This window comes from Dreissena polymorpha, chromosome 2 (assembly GCF_020536995.1).
Source record: "Dreissena polymorpha isolate Duluth1 chromosome 2, UMN_Dpol_1.0, whole genome shotgun sequence".
Taxonomy (NCBI): domain Eukaryota; kingdom Metazoa; phylum Mollusca; class Bivalvia; order Myida; family Dreissenidae; genus Dreissena; species Dreissena polymorpha.
The window spans coordinates 75,753,217-75,775,306 of NC_068356.1; the positions used below are offsets into that span (position 1 = coordinate 75,753,217).

At 34.6% G+C, this 22,090-nt stretch overlaps 2 protein-coding genes across 2 annotated transcripts in view; both read right to left on the bottom strand.

Moving 5' to 3' along the window:
* Positions 1–15,483, bottom strand: part of LOC127869833 (mucin-22-like) — a 29,153-nt gene extending 13,670 nt beyond the window's left edge. The window contains exons 1-4 of the mRNA XM_052412493.1: positions 15,357–15,483; positions 8,678–8,834; positions 4,874–5,163; positions 3,401–3,498 (exon numbers count right to left, since the gene is read on the bottom strand). Coding sequence (XP_052268453.1) covers positions 3,401–3,498; positions 4,874–5,163; positions 8,678–8,834; positions 15,357–15,373 — 562 coding nt within the window. The 5' untranslated portion in view covers positions 15,374–15,483. The remainder of the gene's footprint in view (positions 1–3,400; positions 3,499–4,873; positions 5,164–8,677; positions 8,835–15,356) is intronic.
* Positions 15,484–17,985: 2,502 nt separating this feature from the next.
* LOC127867665 (uncharacterized) lies at positions 17,986–19,561 on the bottom strand. Its single transcript, XM_052408996.1, has 2 exons — positions 19,389–19,561; positions 17,986–19,289 (listed from the first exon to the last, which is right to left on the bottom strand). Exon 2 carries the CDS (start codon positions 19,280–19,282, stop codon positions 18,089–18,091), a length of 1,194 nt encoding a protein of 397 aa, XP_052264956.1. The 5' UTR covers positions 19,283–19,289; positions 19,389–19,561; the 3' UTR covers positions 17,986–18,088.
* Positions 19,562–22,090: the final 2,529 nt, after the last annotated feature.

A 22,090-nucleotide genomic window follows, 5' to 3' on the forward strand; every position in this document is an offset into this window, starting at 1 on the left:
GTAGGGAAGTTGCCCTTTACTCCGTGAAGATTTCAGTCTTAAAGACAGCATGATCACTGTCAACTGGGTCATGCGTGTTGTGTATCGTGTTATTTCTTAAAAGTTGACCCAGCATTTGTAAAAATATTGCAAGACATATACATTTCCAGAAAGGAAATTCATTTCTGCGTTGAATAAGACCGAGATCGTGAAAATCGCTGCACAATTGATGAAGATATGGCTGTTCAAAGCGATGCACCCCGTTTTGGGGTGATTTTGAGTTGCATACCTTGTTATATATATATTTGATAGTGAAATAATTTTTTTTCAGAAAAGTTAATTTTTCGTTATAATATGATTATTTATCATTCAAAATGATGTTTTCACTAATTAATATCATAGCCACACGCTAACCACCTGTGATCGTTTATACCCTCTAACTTCGCTTTGTAATAGTACACTTGCATTAAAGGAAAGACCAGCGAACTGTCAGAAGAATTTTTCTTCTAATACGGTTTCCGATGTTTCATTTTGCATTTATTTGACACAGGTGACAAGTTGATCACAGTGCAGTTTACATAAGTGATAAGCATAAGTGATTAAAGTGTGTTTTTTAAGTAAAACAGAGTGAAAGTTTAAACACATATTTAACATTTGAACATGAAATGTGTGAAATTGACCTTTATAGATAAGCGTATACCATACTTCTGAATTCTTAAAAAATGTTTTCAGTTTCAGTGGGTATGGTCAATGATAAATGACGTTTATGGGCGACGAAGTCTTAATGTATGTTTTGTGTATGAATTCTCAAAGCTGGGAAATAGATAAATTTTATTTTGTACAACGTAGACCTCGATATTAAGTTTATTATAATACTTAAAGCAATTGATTCAAAGTTCATGAGAGCTCACATGTTCTGAGTCGGTAAGGTTTCATGTAATAGTCATTTAAAGAAAACAGCCACCTCACCTTCGCTCGTGTGTCTTCATGGAGCAAAACCATTTTAAAAAATAGGCCCAGATATCATTATAGTAAATGTTATGAGCAAGTTTCATTGTGATTGGTCAAAATATTGACTGCTAGAGTGTTCACACGGTTGCACAGTGGTCATTAAATTAAAACTGCCCAACCCCATGGCAACTATATTTTGGAACGCATCGAAATCTTTGTCAAAATCGGTTAAGAGATCATCTGAACAAATTAGACTTGTATCGAGCTCACGAGATTTCACTGTAGCCATACAAAGAAAAATGCCCGCCCCATGGAGGCAATTTTTTCAACGGGCCGAAATCTTTTTCAAATTCGACCAAGATATAACGCGATAATATGCTCTAAGCAAGTTTCATGCAAATGCACAAAAATGTGATGTGTAGGGTGTTAATAAAGTTTCATTAAAGTCATATAAAGTAAACTACACCGCACCCTGGCAGCCATGTTTTTCATCGGACAGAAACCATTTTCGAGGTCAGCCGAGAAGTCATTATAACAAATGATCTGAAAAGGTTTAATATTGATTGGACAAACATTGTTATAACGGGAGTGTTCACAAGTATTTAATATAGCCATAAATGAAAAACTGCTCGCCCTTGACGGAAATGTTGGATTTTTTTACGGACCGGAACCATTCTCGAACTCAGCTGAAATGTTACTAGAACACATTTTGTCAGCAATACTCATGCTGATTGGGCAAATGTGTACCTTCCATAATGTTCATAAGCTTTTTCTTTAAATTTGATCTATTTTGCTTTACCCCACGTGACCCAGTTTCAAAAGTGGAAAACATATTGAGTCGTGTTCTGAAAAAAACGGGCATGATATATGTGCGTAAACTGTCGTCCCATATAAGCCTGTGCACAGGCTAATCAGGGATGACACTTTCCGCCAAAATTGGATTTTTGCTAAGAAGAGACTTCATTTAAACGAAAAATGTAATAAAAGCGGAAAGTGTCGTCCCTGATTAGTCTTTGCCGAGTTCACAGGCTAATCTGGGACGACACTTAACGCACATGCATTATGCCCAGTTTTTTCAGAACACGACTCTATTTTTGAGACATTGCTTCTGACTGAGTTTCACAAAGATAAGAATAAAAATGTGGCCTGAACAGTATTCGCATGGTAGGTATTGACGCCGCACGACGATTTAGAGTTGACCATAAAATCTCACCATGAGCACGGTGTACAACTCTCATGTAAGCGAATTACGGAATACACCGTAGATGACTTACAACGTGCAAATGAAGTTGACATTTTTTACATTATGACCTACTCAAAAATGAACCCGGTAAAAGTTATGAATTGTTGTAATACAATGTCACTGCATATAAAAGCGGCTTAAAAAACAAGTACTGTTAAAAAATGAACAATTAACATATATAACAATAAGCATTCCATGAACTTAAACCACAATCATACAATGAAAGGAACGCGAATGAAGTTATCATGGTACAGGCAAATGCTCATCACAGATACAGCATATAAATTGACACAGCATGACATTAATTTTGAAAAACCAAAACCGTTTCGTGACTTCCCAAATAGAAGACCTGCTCTTGCGGTAAATAATTAACAATGGCGAGATTGTCAGAGTGACACTAACAGCAGATGATGAATTACTTAGCGAACGTAAACTTTTCTTGTTACTAAATTGTTTCATCTTGCGAAACGATCAACTTATACTATGCGCTTATTAAGACGGTTGTGTGTATTCATCGCAAATATGTCTTCCTAGACCTTCAGTAAGGATAATTTGAGTCGCGTCATGGGAAAAGTGGGCTAAATACATGTATGTAAAGCGTCTTCTCACATTAGCCCGTGCAGTCCCCACAAGCTTATCAGGGTAGACACTTTCCGATTTAACTGAATTATCGTTTAGAAGAGACTCTCTATAAAACAAAAAAAATGTATCAACGCGAAATTGTCGACGCTAGTTAGACTATGCGGACTATACTTCCTAATATGGGACGACACTAAACGCAGAGGCAATAAGTCCAGTTTTCCATGAACGAGGATCATTAATCAAAGCTTGCTAAGTTTGGCCTGATTCGCGTAAACTCGATTAGCATAATCCCGTGATGTTTATCGTATAGTTGGACTCGGTTGGGCACGTGGTCGTGTTTTTAATTAAGCCGACACCGTATATTTATTCCGCCAAGCTTTGATATAGGTATCTCAATAACAGTTTTAATATATTCATGCATTTAAATGTTGTGAATAATGGCGAGCTTAATTATGACAAAAATATAGTTTTGGAAGCATGCACTGTATAAAAAAAGCATACAAATATTTAACCGATTTATGCCTAGCGTCTAGAAAAAAGGCCTTGGCAAAAAGCGTAGACCCACATGAGACGCCGCATGATGCCGGGACACACTGCAGGTTTTTTTTTAACAACACACACAACATAAACTACAGCTATCATTACCCGTTTTCCATTTCCACTGAAGGACGCACAGTTCGCACACCATTCCTCGGGGTAGCTCAACCCGGAGTCTCTGGATGCCAAGGCGCTTTGGGAAATACCTGTACAACAGACAAAAAGGAGTCCGTTTTATTGAGTCGCGTTCTGAGAAAACTGGGCATAATGCATGTGCGTAAAGTGTCGTCCCAGATTAGCCTGGGCAGTCCGCACAGGCTAATCAGGGACGACACTTTCCGCTTTTATGACATTTTTCGTTTAAATGAAGTCTCTTCTTAGCAAAAATCCAATTTAGGCGGAAAGTGTCGTCCCAGTCCGCACAGGCTAATCTGGGACGACAATTTACGCACATGCATTAAGCCCAGTTTTCTCAGAACGCGACTCTTTATTGTTTATGCAACTGGTGATGCAACTGGTGATTACTGTAAAACCATTAAATTTCGTGTGGTACGAATTTTCGTGGATTTCGTTAGTCCGCTGAACCACGAATTTAAGTACCAACGATTATTTATACATTTTTAATCCGAAATCGGTAATTTCCGAATGTACCGTACTCCCAAAGCTTCCGTTTACTGCCATTGACCATTTCTGTCACTGAATCGTTAGCGGCCTGTGTCAATAATGCTTCAGTCGTAGACTGAGCCTTTGCAGGGTCGGGCAATCCTGCTATAGTAGGAGAACGTTACTTAACTGTTCCGCTTTTCAACCATGTTGAAAAAGACATTATTTGATTGAGATATGCTAGTGTATACAATATGTTGTTTTCTTGATAAGTGTTTGGGTAATACTATTTTTAAATCAAGCAGGGTATTTAAACTATACATCAAGGATTGTTCTTGTTTACGTGACGTCGTCAAATTAACAGTTTGAAGATTTATCACATACGTCAATAAGTGCCGATTAAAGTTAAAAGAGACATAACGGTTTCCACACGTGTATTTTGGGGACCTTGTTACTCAATTGTTACTACTAGGGGACCGATTGCGCCGAGAATTGCAAATATTGTCAAAACCACATTGATGGCAATTAGCGAGCAGGTACCCACAAGTGCGCCACTTTATTGCTCTTATCGACAATTATCGGCAACACTCTCATGATTCAGTGCACATTAACCTCAAGTCTTGCTGTCATCACAAATTAGCAGATTATGCTTCGTTATTACTGTGGTTGTTTTAATAAAAGTTTAATTATTATGAATGTCTTCCCCAAAAATTTGAAATCCACGAAATGACCTACAACGAATTAGTTGTTTTTTATTTGAAATCCACGAAATTACGTGTGAACGAATTATTTTTTTTTAATTAAACCACGTAATTTCATACCGACGAATTTCTATACGTTTACAGTATAAAGAATCTTGTGAGGCTAACAGGTATTCTTTCATGTATCTGGAGCTAATGTTCACTTTTTTTTTACAATTTATCACAATAATCTTTATTTTGCATAGATCACGAACAGGCATCTAAACGTATAACTTACCTCAATGTAGGCGTTTGGCTGAAAACGTCCCAGACTTTGAGCTGATGTTCGTCGAGGCAATCCTGCGTCACGGAGACCTTCGGGTCATTGTTGTGACAGATACGAAACTCGAAATGGCCGCCCAAGAAACTCTGAAGGTCCACCACGACGAGGATTGAGGTGTCGTTGGTTGTGTACTTGTTAGAGACGATTCCGTTGGCATAGATACCCCCTGGCTCGTTGGGACGGGGACGGATGTTGTAGGGATCACCACAGACGCCACATTTGCCGCCGTTTACACCGTGTTGTGTCTGAACAGGCGTGAAAAAGGCTTACATTAAGTATACGAATGACACTTTAACTGGTAGTTGATACTGATGGGAAAAACAATTGCGAATCATACAAAAGCGAAAAATGGCAACGGTCAATCTTTGACTGATACTTTAATTCCTAGCTTATACACATGAAAAGATGAAGACCACTACAGGAAACTGTGATTTTCACCATTACTGTCTTAAAACGCGCCTATATATAAGTATATAAAGGCGTGTGACTATATATGCTTTCTAAAAGGTTTTTCTGTTTAAAAAAGCGTATTTAATAAATGTGAGATTCATCATAGCATCATTACATAAAATAATTATTATGTTTTAGTTTTATATACATTATAAATATTATATCTTTCTTGGTTGCATCTAGGCATACAGTTCCTAAAGTATCAATAATTAAATGCAAATGATTGAAGATGTGCCATTATTTTACTATTATACTTGACATGACCGCTTTCAATCATGTTTATTGTTTCTTGCCTATTTCAAGGTGCTTGTTAACGCGTACAAATTTACGTAATATTTTATATGTTGTCTGTTGTATGGTCATGTTTTACCAGCATGTGAATCTTTATATATTTTTTACAATCTTAAGGGCTTTTTCATGTTTAAAGTTATTGCATTATATGTGATAGTTTTGTTTAATTATTTTTGATAAACTGTAGCTACTATATACCACATACATCAAACTCGACACATATGCTACTTTTTATAAATAGTGTATTTCGTGATCATTTGTGCTTGTGTTTTGACAAAATAAAGTTGGTGGCAATGATACTTGTATGATAATGTGTATTTCATTTAAAGTGACAACTCTCAGTTCAATTAAGAAGCACGCAAACATTTAACCAATTGAACCTAATATATGTGTACTTTATGCTGGTATTCACGAATGTAGTTATGAGCATTTTGTTTAGCCCCCCCCCCCCCCCCCCCCCTCCCTTTCCATATTTTGACGGTCAACATGAGAAATAATAAACAACAAGCAGGACCTAATCGAATTGCAATTAATGCCATTTGACGTTTTGATGGTCAAACATTCCATTAGACATAATAAACAACATGACATGCAAAAGAACGATCGAATTGCAATAAATGTCACTGGATACCAAATAAAACAAATGCTGGACACTAGATGGTATTATCTGCCATTAAAATCAAAAGTATTTAGTTTAGTCTGGTATTATATCCACAATTAATTAGTGTTTAAGGTATGATCTACGGAACTAAAACAATAATTTGTACGTCATTAGAAGGTTCAGATGCACCTCAACGTGGCATTGACCGGTCTCCGCTTAATTGCATTAGCGCAAATAAAAACAATTGTATGTGATTAATCATTCCTTATTGACGAGAACTACCTTGCACACATATTCTTTCGCCCATGCGTACGAATATATCAGCAATCATTTAGACATAGTTTGTTTTATAATAAGAACTTAATTATGAAAAAAATGCACTGGTGCATATTAAATATAGGTATAATTAAATAGGACACACCACACAATACCACATTGAACCATCGAATAATAACATGGCAATGAGATTTGATTGATATTATATTCGATTGCCCATGAATTGGAATTGCAAAGCTACGACCTAAATTTGCATTTACACTAGTGTGTGTCAAGATTATTTCATGGTTAAATGCGAGGTTTGTCATGCCTTTGACCAGATTTTAACCCCAATTCTTTGAATTGATCTTTCTGAGGCGATGAACATTCCTGATTGAGTTATTTTTCACGTTTTGTGTCCAGTTTTATAAATCGACATTTACTGCGAAGGCAATGGTCACTTGCCTTATAAAAACAACACTTACGAATAGTTACAAGACAATGTCTGCTGATAATGTTTCTATAGGTTGATAATTCCGTGAAAACGTTTTATTTAGTTTAGCCTTTTAAGTGCCACTAACGCGTTCGTCCTCAATATTTAACTACTTAGCATAGTCGTCTTCATGTAAATGTAAAACATGGTGTTTTTGAAGGTTTTCAATATACGACATAACAATTGTGTTAAAGGAAAAAAAAACTTAATCTAAAATCTATTTCGATATTATGCGCAAGTAATTAGAGCATATTTTAAGCCTTATACCTTGATATAATGATGTGAACGTATGCATTACATCATAATGATTATAATTTAGGATATGATTCAGGATGGGGCATGACATATTAAACGAGTTGAGGCATTTTGCAAGTAAGCGAACCTTTAGCGTGATTAATTAAAAATGTCCCGGACGCGTTAAATAAATCATGGAATTCAATGACAACGAGTTGAATATCATTTTTATCACACGTTTTTTAAATAAGCAAATTACATTAACATCAGGAAAAACGGAAAGTTGCAACGTAATTTCAGCAAAATAACAGAATGCGATTGGTCAGTTATAAAAAGGAGCTAATGAAAACGCACAAAAGCAATATTTCGCATTTTAAAGATTAACATACTAACATATTCAATTGTTTATATTACATAGATACCAAGTGTTAGCATGTTAGGAACATATGTGACATGAACATTTACATACATTTCTAAGAAAACATGCGTACAAATAAAAACAGGTTTGGCACACTTTATACCGCTTTTTGTCAACGATGCTTGCGGAAAAGTGATAAATAGTATACCGTAATTACTCTAAATTTTCGGACACTTAAAATAGTTGTTTTTCGTGTCCGTAAATTTAGATACGAAAAATATTCAAAAATTACAGGTGCTCGAAAATTAAGAGACAAAAAATAAGGTGTACGAAAATTATAATTACAAGTATATTGAAATAAAAGCGATAAATCAAAGTTGAATTATTTTATCGTGATTAAGTCTTCTTTTTCTGCTTAAAAAATAAATAAAACTTCACAGCTTTGATTACTATTGCCTTAAATGATATAGAACAAAAAGGTAAAAACATAAAACATTCTGCTTCCTTAACAAGACGAAACTGTTTCAAATGCTGTTGGGTGAATCAATTGTTTTCTACCGGTATACATGTTTTCTTACCCAATGACGCGATTGTAACGGTCGATTGCCCTCAGGCAAGTAAGATTTATCACCTTTATCCGGTTGTAAAAATCCATGATCGAAGTGTCACAAGATAAGCTAAAACAGGACCGAAATCTGTAGAATAGCCCTGTTAAATATACTGTCCGAAAATGAAGAGACATTAATAATGGACGAAACCGGTATGCCCGAAAATTAAGAGTCACGAAAAATAATTATTTTTTATATAAGAGAGGGTGTCCGAAAACTTAGAGTAATTACGGTAATTATTCTAGTGGAACCACGAAAGATATCTGTCCGTCTGTCTATCTATCTGTCTGTCGCGAAAGCACAAATTCTAAAAGTGTTCTTAAACTTTAAATATTTAAACGTGCAGGTGTTGCTCCGTATGATACGAAGTAACGTCATTATTTCAACTGCAAATTTAATTGTTCAAAATACACATTACGAGATAGTGTATTCTCAACAATACTCTAAAATCTCTTCTTTTATAACTTACCCACATACCACCACAGTTCAAACCGGAGTCGTCATTGTTGACAGGTGAGTCGAAGCCTCGTGTCCACAGACTTGACCTCTGCGTGGGCTCCATAAGGCGACCCCTGGCGGCGACATTTGGCACTGATGTGGCGGCATATAGAAGTGTTGCAAGAAACCTGAAAATTAACGACAATAACTGTTGAACACATTTTATATTCATTTGTATTACATTCCCGGAATACAACGCTTGCATTTGGCAATAACAAGGTGGCATGCAAAAAAGTGCTGCTAGCACCTGAAAAGTAACGCCAATCAATATGTATTTTTTTTTTAAAAATACTTGCACTAATATGGCGTCATAAAAACGCTGATACAAATCAGAAACTTTGCAACATTAAGGCTTAAAGATATTTGTAACGGACATAGATTAATCTTTTCAATTTATCTCCTACATTTGACACTGGTATGGTGGCATAGGAAGTTTTGTTGGAAATCCTTAAATGCCCGGTACTTGCTATTTAATACATTTGACATTGACATTGAGGCATGAATAAAGAAGGCTAGGAAGCTTTTACTGTAGAAGAAGTTAGGCGCTGATAGGGACAGGAATAGCACGGTTGACAGGAACACGAAAGATAAATAATAAACTATGCTATTAATTATGCCATGCGGTAGTCCGGTAAAAATAAGACAAAACACAAAGTTATTCTTTCGGTACGAACTTCTTTACAAAGTTTGGTTTTACAAGCATATCTTTATAAACAAATTTGTTTTCAAAACATGTGCGTAAAGGTGGTCCCATTAGCCGGGGCAACACAGTCCAAACAGGATTATCAGGGACAACACTTTCCGCCGAGACTGGATTTTCGTTTTGAAGAGACTTCCATCAAACGAAAAACTGCAGATTCTATAGACTTACCTGGGACGACACCTTACGTACATGCATAAAGCTCTGTTTTCCAAAGCGATGCTTATATGTATATTTTAAGTTTTGCCTGTTTACAAAAATACCTTAAGATACTATTTAGAAGTTAAGCAACATAACTACTTTAAGAAACAGTGGGAAATAATGTATGTATTCCGGAATGTAGAGCATCTAATAAACATGTCGATCATCTTATTTCCTGACTGACGTATCTGTCAAACGTCCCGTAAAGTGATTGTTATAGAAACGGAAGTGTTGGTTGTCAAAATATCTTTACGGGGGTTCGCTTTTAAAGTTTATTTTTTATAAAGTTTATCAGTACGAATTGCTTTTGTGAATGATGTTTTTGTTATTTTAAATAAAACTGTGTATCACAATACGCATAATATATCATTCTTTAAATATTTGACTTTAAGAATGATTGATTTCTTAAAACTTAGTCTAGATAACCCTAATACAAACACTGACACCGGGTTTGATATATTTTTGTATTGATCGCTTAGATGACTACAACAAAATAAAAAATAAACACATTGATTTCGTATATTGTAATAAACACATTGATTTCGTATATTGTAATAAACACATTGAATTCGCATATTGTTATACAATTTTTAGTTCTGTATAAGCCAACACAACCTTTGTTTTAAGGAAACATACTAGACATAAATGAAGTGGCGTGTAACATATATAGACGCCCATGATGTTACTTTCTTTTCTACAAAGCGTACGTTGTTGAGATTTTCTTCTCCTCCTTCCGTTTCGTAATCTATACGTATTTTAATTGCGTATTGTTAATAAACCCCACATAAAATAGATACCATAACACACAAGGGGCTTAAATGTGAGACAAGTACATTTTATTGAGAGTAATTTTATTTATTACTTTGCATTTCAGTTTTATTGTGATCGATTAATCGTTATTCCCTATAAACTCCCACATACGTAAGTTACGAGTCTAGTTAGAAATTCGATTGACTGGACATTAATATTAATGTATGTTTGTGTGACATTTCAAATTCTGCGGTATGTTTGTTAACAATCTTCAGGTGTTATCATTTTATACATAACACAATTGTTAAATGTTATATGTGTTTACATCGATAAAATAAACACTGTTTATACAATATTTTATGTTAAAACAATTGCAGTAAACAGTCCTGTTCTATTTTGAGTTTGACTTTGATTTAAGTTATTCATTGTTGTTTTTATTATTATTTTATTTCAAATGCACCGATGCATAATAAGGCGCAGATATGTTGACACGTTGACATCTTAGTTAATTATCTAAACGTGGTAAAAATGTAATTGTTTGAAACAAAATTTGCATTTAGCTGAGTGAATTCACACTTCAAACACTGCACTCTGTCAGCATAACTAAAACCTATATAAATCACGCAACTCGAGCTTATTTTACGTTCTTTTATTTAAGACACGTGACTAATGACCTATTAAATGCAGAACAACATTTACCATACCAAGTGATAAAAGCAGACGTCACCGCCTTGGAATGTTCAATGCCAAAGCATTATGGGTTCAAACCGGCTAGCCCACATTCATACTAAGGCCAGAATGAATCACAAAATATACACGTGTAACATACATTGCAGATGACTGTGGTTTGAATTTTACAGTAAAAAAGATGATATTTACTACTTAATATCGTAAAATTCAAATTAATCAAACTATTGTTGTATTAAAACACTGCATATCGCCTGTGCTCACATGTGTGCCCACATGGCTTATATTGAAAGATTTAACAGTATGCTTAAAGACATACTTTCCTATTGAGGAAAAAGTCATTTTTGTCTAGGCCTTATAACAAATGAGATGCTGTAAAGAAGTGTTTTGCTTGCTCTTTTATCATCTGAATAACTTAACACACTGTAAATGTACGATTTAAATTTCATTTTTTTGTAATTAGGGCAAATATATATTTATAATTTGCATGTTTTGCTTTGGTAGCAGGTGATTCTACAGTATATGCTCTTGTCGATGAATTCGAGCCATATTACCATAAATTTCCAAAACCAATTTAATAATGAGAAGTAAGAAATCATACATCAAATAATAACGTTGCGGTCGTGTTCTGTATAACATATTAACCAGAAATCATCTATCACGTGAACAGTCTCCAAAGTACTTATTGTTGTAATGGGGCAAGCGTAATGTTTTCGTACCTAGATGTTACAAAACATAAAACATATGACAACATCATCCGGTAACATTACATTTGGTAAATATATTGGCTAATTACAAAATATATCGCCATGTATTATAGTGTTATGGTAAAACCATGCTCCAATATATGCAATAAATCACGTCTTACCGGTCGTTTCAATACACAACGCCGCGTAAATGGGCGTATACTTAACTAATTACGCAACGAAATGGCGTGGACGTCATGTAACGGACGTTGACGCTAAAGCTGAACACAGACATGTCGTTCCCATTGTATGGCATATTTAGACGTTTTGACCGTGTACCGTGATCGACAGGCGATTAGTCGGCTTCGTGTCTCAATCAAGTACTACGTAAATACTAATTAAACCGCGGAATGAACTGTATTATTAATTATCAACCAGTCCCTGCTCGTCTTGTGAATAAGTTCATTTTTATGAGAAGTGTCACTATGTTTGTGGCGTAGTTAATGGTCTTAATTATGAATAAATGTATATTTTATTACCGTGTTTTTCTGTATGCTGCAGTTTGTGTCGTTGCTTTTAATTTAAGTATGGTACACATCTGTTTTAAGTGATTATATCTGGTTTAATGTATTTTGTCTTGTTCTGAGAAAAGTGGGCTTAATGCATTTGCGTAAAGTGTCGTCCCAGATTAGCCTGTGCAGTTCGCACAGGCTAATCAGGGACGACACTTTCCGCTTTTATGGTATTTTTAGTTTCAAAGGAGTCCCTCCTTACCGAAAATCACGTTAAGCCGGAAAGAGTCGTCCCTGATTAGCCTGTGCGGACTGCACAGGCTAATCTGTGATGACACTTTACGCACATACATTAAGCCCAGTTTTATCAGAACAAGGCTCTATTAATTAACGTGTAACCAATACGCTATCGTATGTGATATTGCATTTTTATCAATTACATTATAAAGGCGGCGAAGCTGAAATGTTTAAACACAATAGAAACAGTATACGAATAATACAATTATATCCAAATAAAAAAACTGTTTATTTGTTATGTTGTTGTTTTTCTTCCATGAAATATGACAAAAACGTTTCGATTTGATTGTATGTTAAGCATTGTGCAATAACTTTACAAGGACCGTATGGAAGCGTTATAATCCCAAATTCGTCATAATTTATTGATTATTTTCTTTAGAATAAAAACAAAACTGTAATAGGCTGAATTTTAAATCTGATCTATATATGAGATTGTAAGATATTATTTCTTTTTATATCTCAATTTGGCGTCGCGTTAGGGTGCCATCCAGAGAATATTAGGATATTGTTAACCCATGTATGCCTAGCGTGTAGAAAAAAAGCCTTGGCAAACAGCGTAGACCCAGATGAGACGCCGCATCATGCGGCTTTCATCTGGGTCTGCGCTGTTTGCTTAAAGGAATTGTATTTTATTTGTACAATCATGTTCGCATTTTTTTCTTTATTTTCAAAATGATCCAGTAATGTAATGGAGATTAACAAACTGACGTATACCTATATCGCGCGTGTTTGTTGATTTGAACAAGGTGAACATAAAGACTATCCGGTTGTGTATACTATATTATATATTCAGCACTTAGGTGATGATGGGAAAATTTCAAATATTTAAGTTCAATATTTAAATACATCGTGTGTCGCATACTTCTACCTCAATATCTTAAGATTATAAAACTTGTGGGCTTCCTTTTTAAAGGGGCATTTTCACGTTTGGGTAAATGGACAAAATTTATATAAAAAAATTGTTTCAGATTCAAAACTGTTTCGTTGTAGTTATGCTATTTGTGAGGAAACATTTATACTGAAGAATTAACATGCTCTAAAATATCCATTATATGCATCTTTTGACGATTTAAAAACCTGAAAATTATAAAGCGTCGCCACGCGAAACGACTCGGAGAGTTCTATTGTTGTCGTTATATTTTGTGATACTACCAAGATTGCTTATAAAGAATAAAATACTTGACTCATTGTAAGGGCACAAATGACCGAGTGGTCAAATTGATTGACTTTTACTCCAGAGGCCAATTTTGTTTTAGCCCAGTTGAGGGTTACTTTTTTTCTTTTTTCTTTAGTTTTATTCTTGTATTTTTTTTACTCGAGCTTTTTAGATCCAATGTTTACATTTATCAAAATAAAGCAATTAAAGACAAACTTCAATACCTGCCAAAATCTGTGAAAATGCCCCATGAAGTCACATCTCTAAAAAAATAAATGATTTAAACTATTAATGCCATAACCACTATTTCACTTGTTATATAAATGATGATTTCTCTCGTCTGACGTTGATTAATTAACCATTTCCGTCAAAAACGATCTGTGTTGTTGATACAGGCACGTTTAGTCATTTAGTTTAAAAGCCTCGTGACTGAGGCTTATACAAGAACGTTTAGTCATTTAGTTTAACAGCTTAGTGACTGAAGCTTATACAGGCTGCGCTATTTATAGACATCAGTTGTATAGTCGTTAAGCCATACATTATTTCTGATGATATTTATTGTATTTATTTTTTGTGAGTTGTGATTATGTTATCAATTATCCGTGAGCCCAACATTGTGATAAAATGTTATTTTTGTTTTAATTACGGATTTTAAGTATGAATGTTATATTCTTTTATTCATTTTATTAAGTCTGATAAACAAAATCTGATTAAACCTATATAATGCAAAGCAATGGCAACTGCACGTTACCTACATACGTACAATAAGCAATGCATTGATGTCTTGATCACTTAAACATGTTTAACATAATTCAATAATCAATATACGTGGAAATCATAACGAAAGTTCGATGCTTTGATGACAATATGTCAGTGTAGTGCAATTAAGACGTTGGTTTCTAAATGTTAATAAGTTTTATTAATAATAAAATTCTACCAGCTGTCGATCATATAGGAAATGTATTTCTGCCATGTCCTTATTTATAATGCTCATACATATCAGCCTTGTGCTAATTACGTTTTTTTATTAATCGCATTCAAGTTTAACACGCTAAATAGCACTGCAACATCAACTTAAATCTTAACTCTTAATATTTAAATGCTAACGCAATTTTAAGTGTTTTTTATAACCATAATCAACTATTGCGTTGAATACGTTGTAACAGCATATTAACAATTTAGCGAGAAAAAACATGGTGTTATTCAAAACGGCCAAGTGTGGATATTCACCAAGGCACCCTCTACACCCACATTTATTAATGTACATCTTTTCTTAAAAAAGGAGAAAAAAATTATAATTCGAAAAGGCACATAATCGTAGAGAAGATTTACTGCAACATTACGATACAGAGCGATATGTTTGCCAAGTACTGCGGCAGCGATTAACGCGATATATTACAAGATTAAATGTGAATTTCTGATCAACACTACAAAAAGAATAAACTAAAATTAATTGAATTCATACAGACATTCACAACGCAATACAAAACAAATGTCAACGGCGAAATGTAAGCCGAATGAAGCAATAAAACGTGTAAGAGAAACAACCGAAATGCAGTGGTCGGTGTTACAACAGGTCATTCTAACAATTGCAGTAAACAAGAATAAGAAGCAAAACAAAACAAGAAGAAGGAAAGAGTAAAACAAAACTTTGTACTTACAGTCGCATTTTAAGCATCCGATCTATCCACTAAATGACTAGTTAAATTGACCCATGTAATCAGGCCTATTTTTTTTAGATATAATCGACACAGAATGGTTCCAATATAGTTTTCTCTTCTGGCTGGATGTGCCTTTTTTAATATGTTAACGGTTAAAATCGTTATTTTGGTGTCACTTAATTAAAGCACATACAATAAAATATAATTATTCTTATAAAGGTAAGGCGAAAAAGTAAACTAAGAAAGAAATTGCACCGAATCAGATCCTTTGAACAAAACCAAAATGACGTCAAGAGGAATCACCCAAAAAATGTCGCCTGCTTTCAGAAAACGCTGAAAGTGTGCGCGCGCAGTGACAGGCGAGCGCAGACGACAACAATAAAATGCAGTCAAAAGACCAAAAATAACTCAGTATATATATTTGGACTTCGTGTAAATGTAAATTATAATTATTGTGCGGTAATAAATAATGACAATAGGAGAACGCTTGTCTGAGGCCCGCAAACCTTGGAGATGAAGATAGTTTAATATCTTTCTAGGCGGTCAACCAGTGAGGCATACCACTGAATGCTCAACCTGTTAACTATAAAATTTAAAAAATTAAAATTCTTAACACAAAAATAAAACAATGAACAATTGCAGAGACTTAATTAAGCAATATGTCCCCACTACAACGGTGGACGTCATGGTGTGACACTTAATTTCGCGCAGTGTATACATTTATCGTATTCAAGTAAGAAATAAAAAAGCAATAGGTTTGATTTCATTGTAAGGTCTATACGTATTGCATAGGTTTACATATTATCCGATATTTCATTCAAATTCACAAATAATCATTTTTTTTTCATAAACCGTTGGCAATGTCTCCAAAACGATGCACCCTCTATGAGTGAAACATTCATGTTTAATAAACCATAATTAGTCAGCGAGTTAACATCAAATAAATGTGATTTAGCCCATAAAACGTCTTAGCTTTAAACAATAAAAAATCGTTGTATTTAACCATAAACAATACAAATTATATATTTACATATAATTAAAACTGTAAAGAGCGCGTTGGTATAACATTGAAAAATTCGTGCTTTACCATTAAAAGTTTTAACAGTAAAATGAATGTATGTACAGACGTTAACTCGTTCAGTGCTGGAACCGAATTTGAAGGCCTTTGCAAACAGTTTGGATCCAGATGAGACGCCACATAACGTGGCGTCTCATCAGGATCCAAACTGTTTGCTATTCTGATAGCATTCTTTGAAAACAATCGAAGAAAATGCTAATTTTAGAAATTCAGCAGACAACATTTTAACAGACGACAAATTTCCCAGCATGCAAAGGGATAAGAGCAGCCAGGGAGTTTTCATTAGTTTCAAACGCTTTTATAATGGTTTTGGTTTAAAATAAATCGTCGATTCATAATTTTCTAAAACAATCCATCAAAGATAAAGGCTTTCTGTGTATTCCAAAACGTATTAATTTTCAAGAATCGAATATTCTGTAAAATACTTTTTCTTATATTAGACTTAATTAAATGGTGTGTAAACAGTTGTTTTTTTCTTCAAAGTACAGTACTTAAATTTCCAATTTTATCGAAAAAAACACCATACGTTCAACTAAAGAGAGATAAGATTGTCAATATGGGCCTCAACTACTTCATGTTCATTAGTATCTTTATGGCATACGCCTGTCAGTAGTTGTCAGTCAAACATGTTCGTGAGCGGACGTCAATCTTCGTGAGCGCTCGTTAATATCTGCATTACGCTCAGAAAACATCGGCGATCTTCGGGGCTACTGATCAACGTTTTAAAATCCCACATAACATACTTTTCTGTTCTTGTTTTCTTTTTTGTCTTGTCGTGGCAGACTCATTATTGCACCGTCTTCGAACATTTTTATTCAAAACCGAATAAAAAACAATAACAACACCAACAACAACAACACAAACTACTACTACTACTACTACTACTACTACTACTACTACTACTACTACTACTACTACTACTACATCTACTACTACTTCTACTACTACTACTACTACTACTACTACTACTACTACTACTACTACTACTACTACTTCTACTACTACTACTACTACTACTACTACTACTACTACTACTACTACTACTACTACTACTTCTACTACTACTACTACTACTACTACTACTGCTAGTACTGCTGCTACTGCTGCTGCTACCGCTGCTGCTACTGCCACTACTACTACTACTACTACTACTACTACTACTACTACTACTAATACTACTACTACTACTACTACTACTTCTCACAATTACAGTTTTTTAATTTGGTTTAACGATATCTCAATTAAATATATAACTAATTTCAAGTGATCATTTCACATTAGAAAATCTAACCAGAAAAAAAACACATCCATAAATAGAGCATGAACACATAATAAGGCATTTGTCTACAACGTCACGTAATTAGTTTACTATGTTCCAAGAATAGAATCCGATTTCGGATGATACATAATTATCTTATTATATTTCTGGCAAATCTTAATATAAAGAAGTGAAACATGTTTATGATTTTTTCTTTAGGTTCTATATTGCAAATTACTTACAAAACTAATAAAACTAACACACATGTTTGTTTTTTTTATATTACAATAACAACCGTTTCAATTTTATTTGTCCTGAAACAATTTGTTGAAATTCATCATTTATTAAAAGATATATTTAATACAATGATTATACATATATGTGGAAACAATTTCTTTATTTTCCAAATATTGTCTGTAAAATATTCTCCAATTTAGAGTTTTCAAAATCGGCAACGATACCATTTATGACCTTAAAAACTCCATCGGTTGTGTCTAAAAATATCATCAGTAATCTTACACATTTCCATTCGTCTGCGCCTACGGAATAAAGTGTTCCACTGCCGGTGAAAACAATTGTTAAATTATTAATAAATGTAATGCAAAACACGACAGAAAATATCGAGACGACAACCACTCCAATATATAAAATGTGAAACATGGAGGAGTAAACGATGTGCTTAATTTCCGACATAAGTCTGAGTCGACAACGAATTGTTTCCTTTCGATAGCGACTACCGGTAGTCACTTTATCTGCTGATTTTCCAACAAGCTTGTCGGCTGTACTGGCCAGAGTTCTTTCAGTGAATTTTAAAGTGCATAGCTGTCGAACAAACGTTATTGTGAAATAAATAAGAACACTTTTGCAAATGCAAATTTCCAAAGTCGTAAAATAGTTCCAACATTTCATGTACATTATTGTACAGAACAGGAGTATAATCAAAGAGCTGATTATACGCTTTAAACTTTTGCTTGTATCAAATCGCTCAATGTTTTGAATGAAAGGACCCATAACGCCTTTCATCAATATGCACTCCAGCGAAAAATAATTCTCGTTTATTATGACCACTTTTTCGCCGAGATCCTGCAAGTTACAGTCACCAACAACTGTATCTGTCTGCATTATTTTATTCGACTGGGAAGGCATCGGAACTAACCGATGGTGTAAGCATCCGCGAACGTTTGATGTCGCCTTGTGTTTCTTTTTAGAACACTTGCTTTGTTTTATCACAAGTTTTTCTTCCCCAGTTTGAGTCGAACGTTCACAAGTCACTCTCGCCATTTTGTTTCGTCTGTTTGAACTTTCGAAAATGCATTGGCTTTCAATTAAAGTTTGGATGACGAAATTTCTTGGAAAAACGTTGCCATCCAAACTACTTTTACTTTTAATATATGTTCTTTTCCTACAAACTGGGCAATTAATGAATTTTAATTGGTTCGTCTTTGATTTGCGCTGCGCATGGGCGAGGCAGTTTGAAATATACGACGTCATACATCGCTCACAGAAAGTATGTTGACACGGCAATAAGCGAGGACTATCGAACGTTTCTATGCAAATCGGGCATGTGATTAAGTCAGTCAAAACATCCATGATGTATCTGAAAAGAAAAAAAACAACAACAGTGTTTTCATCACTGAATTGTAGAAATAGCTATATTTTAACAAAAACAAAGCACAACAAGAAATGTATATCATACCTTTTTTCTGAAATGCTTTTTGATATATTTAAGACATTAATTGAGCTCGGACTAACGTTGTTGTCACTTATTCCACAAATACAATAATGAAGACCACAGAAAAGACATTTTCATTTGCTTAAACATCACATGGTTTGCTCATCCATTCCACTGTGTCTAGGATAATTGATAGATATTGCTTTCACAATATTGAAGGAAACTATCAAAGTTCAAGATAGCAAACATTGGTAAATACATGTATCGATTGGCCTAAATAATTGACAGTTACAGCTCACGATAAGCCAACGTAGTCTTGCGACCGAACAGGCATATGGACTTAAAGCATGCAAAGTCAATTAGGAGGGACTACAATAACTGCTCTTCAAAACTGTTATTGAAAGCTCCTAAAAGCCGATTTAACCCGCAAGGTATTGCCAGTCCCAACGATGCAATTTTTCGATTATAGGCACTCTATTTTGGATGAAAATCAAGTCTACTCGGAAAGTCTTATTCCTGATAAGCCTGTTTAGACTGCGCAGGCTATTTTGGGTCGACACTTGACGCACATGCAATGAACCCAAATTACGCAGAGTGCGGCCGTATTATATGAGTCTTGTTCTGATAAAACTGGGCTTAATTCGTGTGCGTAAAGTGTCGTCACAGATTAGCCTGTGCAGTCCGCACAGGCTAATCAGGGACGACACTTTCCGCTTTAATGGTACTTTAAGTTTCAAGGAAGTCCCTCCTTACCGAAAATCATGTTTAAGCGGAAAGTGTCGTCCCGGATTAGCCTGTGCGGTCTGCACAGGCTAATCTGGGACGACACTTTACGCACATGCATTATGCCCAGTTTTCTCAGAACACGACTCATTTTATAAAACAGTAGGTCGAATCTATTTCTTTTGATTGGTCAAACTGAACAAGTGAAACTGATTAGACCCGGCGGGTTATTAACACTTAAACAGATAGAGAAACATGCTTACTTAAAAGGCAGCAATAATGCGATCATTTTTTATTTACTACGGTTTTAAGAATATAATTAGTTAAGTAACAAATCGAACAAAATAAAAAATGATTAAAAGTATAGTTTACAGGGACACCTATCAAAAGGCAAGACAGATAACTATTAATATTCATTTAAGTCGAATTTAAATATAATTTCTTATTTTTCATTTATATTACAAACATATGCCATGCCGTTTGATATACAATATATTATTCTAACATGAGCATGATCCCTATAATAAGTTGCTGCAATCATTTTCTAAATTAAAGCTTGTGCTTGCAAAAATATTCAGAACATTTTAAAAGGACAGACTCAAAAATAAATGTACATTATATGTTTTCCTTTCATCAAAACAGATGATGATTTACTCAAGAGGGACGAAAAGCTGCGTCGCTTGTGACGAAGCAAAACAATTTACAAATTACCAAAATGTAATTATTTAACCGATTTAAATGGATTTGCATAGAACCGTATTTTGCAAAGTTATGGTGTTTTAATACAGGGTTCAAAACAGTTATTAGTGCTACAATATTTTTTACAGCATTTTCATGGTGTTTAAATACATTATGATAAAGAGTTTTATTACATATTAAAGAACATTTTTAAAACAAATTTGTTATAGGTGTAGATTGGCGGTTAAATGTGTCGATACGGGGAACTGATTTCAAAGACACATGCACTCATTTTGATGCATTATAGAGGGGGTAATTTAATTTTTAGCTGTCATTTTATGATCCCGCAAAGAAATTGTGTAGCGAGTAAATGCGAGCAATAGAGCGAATATTAATACGAAATAATCACTTTCTTGCTAATCTGGATGAAAAGCAAGCGGCATTTGACAATTCAACAAACGTGATAAAGGGTAAAACAGAGAGAAATATACCTGTTTCGACATGGACGTGTCTGTCTGTCTGTCTGTCTGTCTGTCTGTCTGTCTGTCTGTCTGTCTGTCTGTCTGTCTGTCTGTCTGTCTGTATGTCTGTCTGTCTGTCTGTCTGTCTGTCTGTCCGTCCGTCCGTCCGTCCGTCCGTCCGTCTGTCTGTCTGTCTGTGTGTGTGTGTGCGCGTGCGTGTGTGCGTGCGTGCGTGCGGGCGTGCGGGCGTGCGTGCGTGTGTGTGTTTGTGTGTGTGTGTGTGTCTGTGTGTATGTTATTTTTAAAAAAACTATTTATTTAAAAATAAATATATTAAAATATTATTTTAAAATATTTCTTTAAAATAATTACAGCTGATAATTGAAACCGCACATTTGCTCTATTACTCGTATAGAGCATTAAACTTACAGCAGATTACACAACGTTCAAACCAGTGGCAAATATCTTTTGAAAACAATGCCTATACTGATCTATTGTCAGTTCAAACTTAAGGATAGGATTGCGTTTCAAAATCTTCTGTGAATACTTTATCAATAACAACAACTGTAGAATTCAATGCATAATAAAGCCAACGGTTTAGACACTGCCTAACAGCCGCTTTAAACAAAGAACAGTGTAAACTTGAGGACCTTTGGCGTCTCATGTTTCAGAGATTAATGCTCGAGTATGATTTTGTGATAAGATACATGGAACAATCAAATAACGAATCGAGTCTGCGCTTCTTTAAGTCGGCTAATTATTATCTGAGTTTCATGCGAGCCTGCATCTCGCTTTTTAGTCGGCTGATAATTATCCTAGATTAAAGTTAAAAAACAACAACATTAGGACGGTTCTAATGCCCAT